The sequence below is a fragment of the Hippocampus comes genome, unplaced genomic scaffold (genome assembly GCF_001891065.2).
Source record: "Hippocampus comes isolate QL1 unplaced genomic scaffold, H_comes_QL1_v1.1 scaffold383, whole genome shotgun sequence".
Lineage (NCBI taxonomy): Eukaryota > Metazoa > Chordata > Actinopteri > Syngnathiformes > Syngnathidae > Hippocampus > Hippocampus comes.
In genome coordinates this window covers 265,625-268,187 of record NW_017805407.1, presented here as the reverse complement: position 1 = coordinate 268,187, position 2,563 = coordinate 265,625, and the positions used below count along the sequence as shown (strand labels likewise).

General features: G+C 45.5%; 1 protein-coding gene across 2 annotated transcripts; it reads right to left on the bottom strand.

Annotated features, from left to right (window-relative positions):
- stmn2a (stathmin 2a) lies at window positions 1–1,450 on the bottom strand. Of its 2 annotated transcripts, none has more exons than XM_019873596.1 (4): window positions 1,326–1,450; window positions 1,073–1,245; window positions 817–1,008; window positions 1–232 (listed from the first exon to the last, which is right to left on the bottom strand). In XM_019873596.1, the coding sequence occupies exons 1-4, from the start codon at window positions 1,405–1,407 to the stop codon at window positions 173–175; spliced, it is 507 nt and encodes a 168-aa protein (XP_019729155.1). In that variant the 5' UTR covers window positions 1,408–1,450; the 3' UTR covers window positions 1–172. The 2 variants fall into 2 exon arrangements, with proteins under 2 accessions (XP_019729155.1, XP_019729154.1); XM_019873595.1 differs by having other exon boundaries at window positions 1,073–1,248; window positions 1,326–1,449.
- Window positions 1,451–2,563: the final 1,113 nt, after the last annotated feature.

The following is a 2,563-nucleotide window of genomic DNA, read 5'->3' as shown; positions in this document are numbered from 1 at the left end:
GGTGAGGTCCTCCACCTGTTGGGCGCTCCAGGTTTGCATGTCTGTTTGGGAGAGGGTCGGAGCAGGTTGAGGAAGGGGGGGAATGGATGGATGGATGGATGGATGGATGGATGGATGGATGGATGGATGGATAGAATGAAGAAAGATGGAAGTTGAGACTTTTGCGCGGCGTTCACGCTGTCATCACTTCCCTCATCTCTTTGTTTCTGCGCACCAACGCTGCGTGTCTCTCCTAGGAAATAGCATCACACACACACAAAAAAACAGCTTAGTCATCACTACAGCAGGTGGCTACCTGATGGTGCCGTTTCTTGCGCCTTTACATTTTATATATATATATATATATATATATATATAAAATAATTTCCCCCCCTTCACAAATTTTACTGTGTCATGAGTTGTGTTTATATTATAACTTTGTTGGCAAACAAATGAGTCTACATTATGTATGTTTAGATTTTGTGCCACATAACTGCTGACTATTGTTGCTGCCGTTCACATTTATGTCATACGGTAGTACGGCATCTATTTATTTATGTCCGGCTTGCCATTCACATTTGCCTATAAAGTATTTATTACTGATATGCGGTTGCAAAACAAACTGCTGCCCTGCTCCATCTCATGGCCTGAGGTTGTAAAATATTTTTGAATATTTGATAGTGTTATTATTAAAAATATGACTTTTAGAATATTACAACTTCTTTTTGTATGATTTTTTTAAAATATATATTACCCAAGTAGTTAGTTGCCATCTTATAAAAACACCCTGCGGTGATATTTTACGATACATTGACCAAGACGAGTAGCACATGTCACCTTCTCCTGTAGACGCTCCAGCATGGCTGCCAGATGGGCGTCGCGGTTTTCCTTGATCTGTTCCATCTTCATTTGGAGCTTCTCCTCGGCCATCTTGCTGAAGTTATTGTTCTCCTCCAAGGCCTTGAACAGCACATCCCTCTCGTGCTCTCTCTTTTCGGCCAAAGCCCTCAGCACCTGTATTTCTTGGTACTAAAAATAAACGAAACACAGAGTCATTTGTATTGTATGTCTTCTGGAATGTCGGAAAAGTCACCTTTCTCCGCTCTTCGGCTGCCTCCAGTTTCTTCTCAATGTCGTCCAAGGAGATGTCCCTCTTTGGGGGGGATGCCAGGTTGTGGACTACATCTGATACTGGAGACAGGGGCTTGAGAATTACCTCAAACGCCTGGCCGGAGGCTCGCTTGTTTATCGGCTTCACCTCAATGTCTGCTGCGGGTCACATTCACTTGGTCAGAATTATAAGAAGGGAATGGGTGGGGCACATCTCTTGAAAATCAGTCCCTTACCTTCCAACTCATTCAGGACGGTGTTGCGTACTTCCGGGTAAAAGCAGGAGCAGATGAGCGAGAGGACTGAGAGTTCCTTCATCTTCTCCTTGTATGCTGCGGGAGGAACATCAACGCATCATCCAGGTGAGTCATCATTACAGTCAAACAACAATGTCATGATCCCTCAAAAGTGGACAGTAAAAGGCCATAAGAGCCTTGTTAAAAATTCATCGCATGGTATTATTCTTTTATGGAGAGGGTTAAGCAAGCGTTTGGCTTTAATGCGGGAGCATAATGGAAACCCGGGCACTCACAAGTGAGGATGGGCGACTCGAGTACCAATACCAGGTATCGAAATCAGGCCGATACCAGCCTCCTTTTAAGATATTGATACGCAACGCCGGCCAATACAAGTGCCTGAGAAAGTCACTTTACTAAGTTAGTATGGTAAAAAAACATTCGCCAGCAGTTTTTGTGATTTTCCTTGTGAAAAAATTTTGGGCGGCCCGGTGATCCGGTGGTTAGCACGTCGACCTCACAGTGCATCGGTACCGGGTTCAATTCCAGCTCCAGCCTCTCTGTGTGGAGTTTGCATGTTCGCCCCGGGTCTGCGTGGGTTTTCTCCGGGTACTCCGGTTTCCTCCCACATTCCAAAGATATGCATGGCAGGCTGATTGAACACTCTAAATTGTCCCTAGGTGTGAGTGTGAGCGTGGATGGTTGTTCGTTTGTGTGTGCCCTGTGATTGGCTGGCAACCGGTTCAGGGTGTCCCCCGCGTAATGCCCGAAGACGGCTGGGATAGGCCCCAGCACCCCCCGCGACCCTTGTGAGGATAAGCGAATTGGAAAATGGATGGATGGATGGATGAAGAAATTTTGAACACGCTCAAAATTCCCATGCGACAAAAAAAGCAGAGGCGAACGGCTGGCAACCGTTTGGCGAACATTTGCGACCTTGAACGAACCCTGACGAACTCAGATATCAACGCAACATTCGCTGCCTTCGAAAACATTCGCAATTGTTCGCCGCTCAGTGGATGACGGTTTTACAAGTGAAAGTGAAAAGTGACATCCCCAATCTCGTCCACATCATACAAAATATCTTCACTTGCGATGAGCTACTTCAGAAAATGTGTTTTTTTGGGGGGTGGGGGGGGGGTTAGTCTCATTGAAATGTATAGAAATATGCTTGACATTTTGCATGCAAACACTTTTACGAGGCACAAAGGCCCAAATTTTGTGGGGTGTGAGACAAT

Bases quoted from the DNA above. Each gene is read 5' to 3' on its own strand.
- stmn2a (XM_019873595.1), bottom strand. From the start codon at position 1,407: ATGAAGGAACTCTCAGTCCTCTCGCTCATCTGCTCCTGCTTTTACCCG. The intron at 1,249-1,325 runs GTAAGGGACTGA...TGTGACCCGCAG, and splicing joins CGTCCTGAATGAGTTGGAAG to CAGACATTGAGGTGAAGCCG. The intron at 1,009-1,072 runs GTGACTTTTCCG...GTTTATTTTTAG, and splicing joins CAGCCGAAGAGCGGAGAAAG to TACCAAGAAATACAGGTGCT.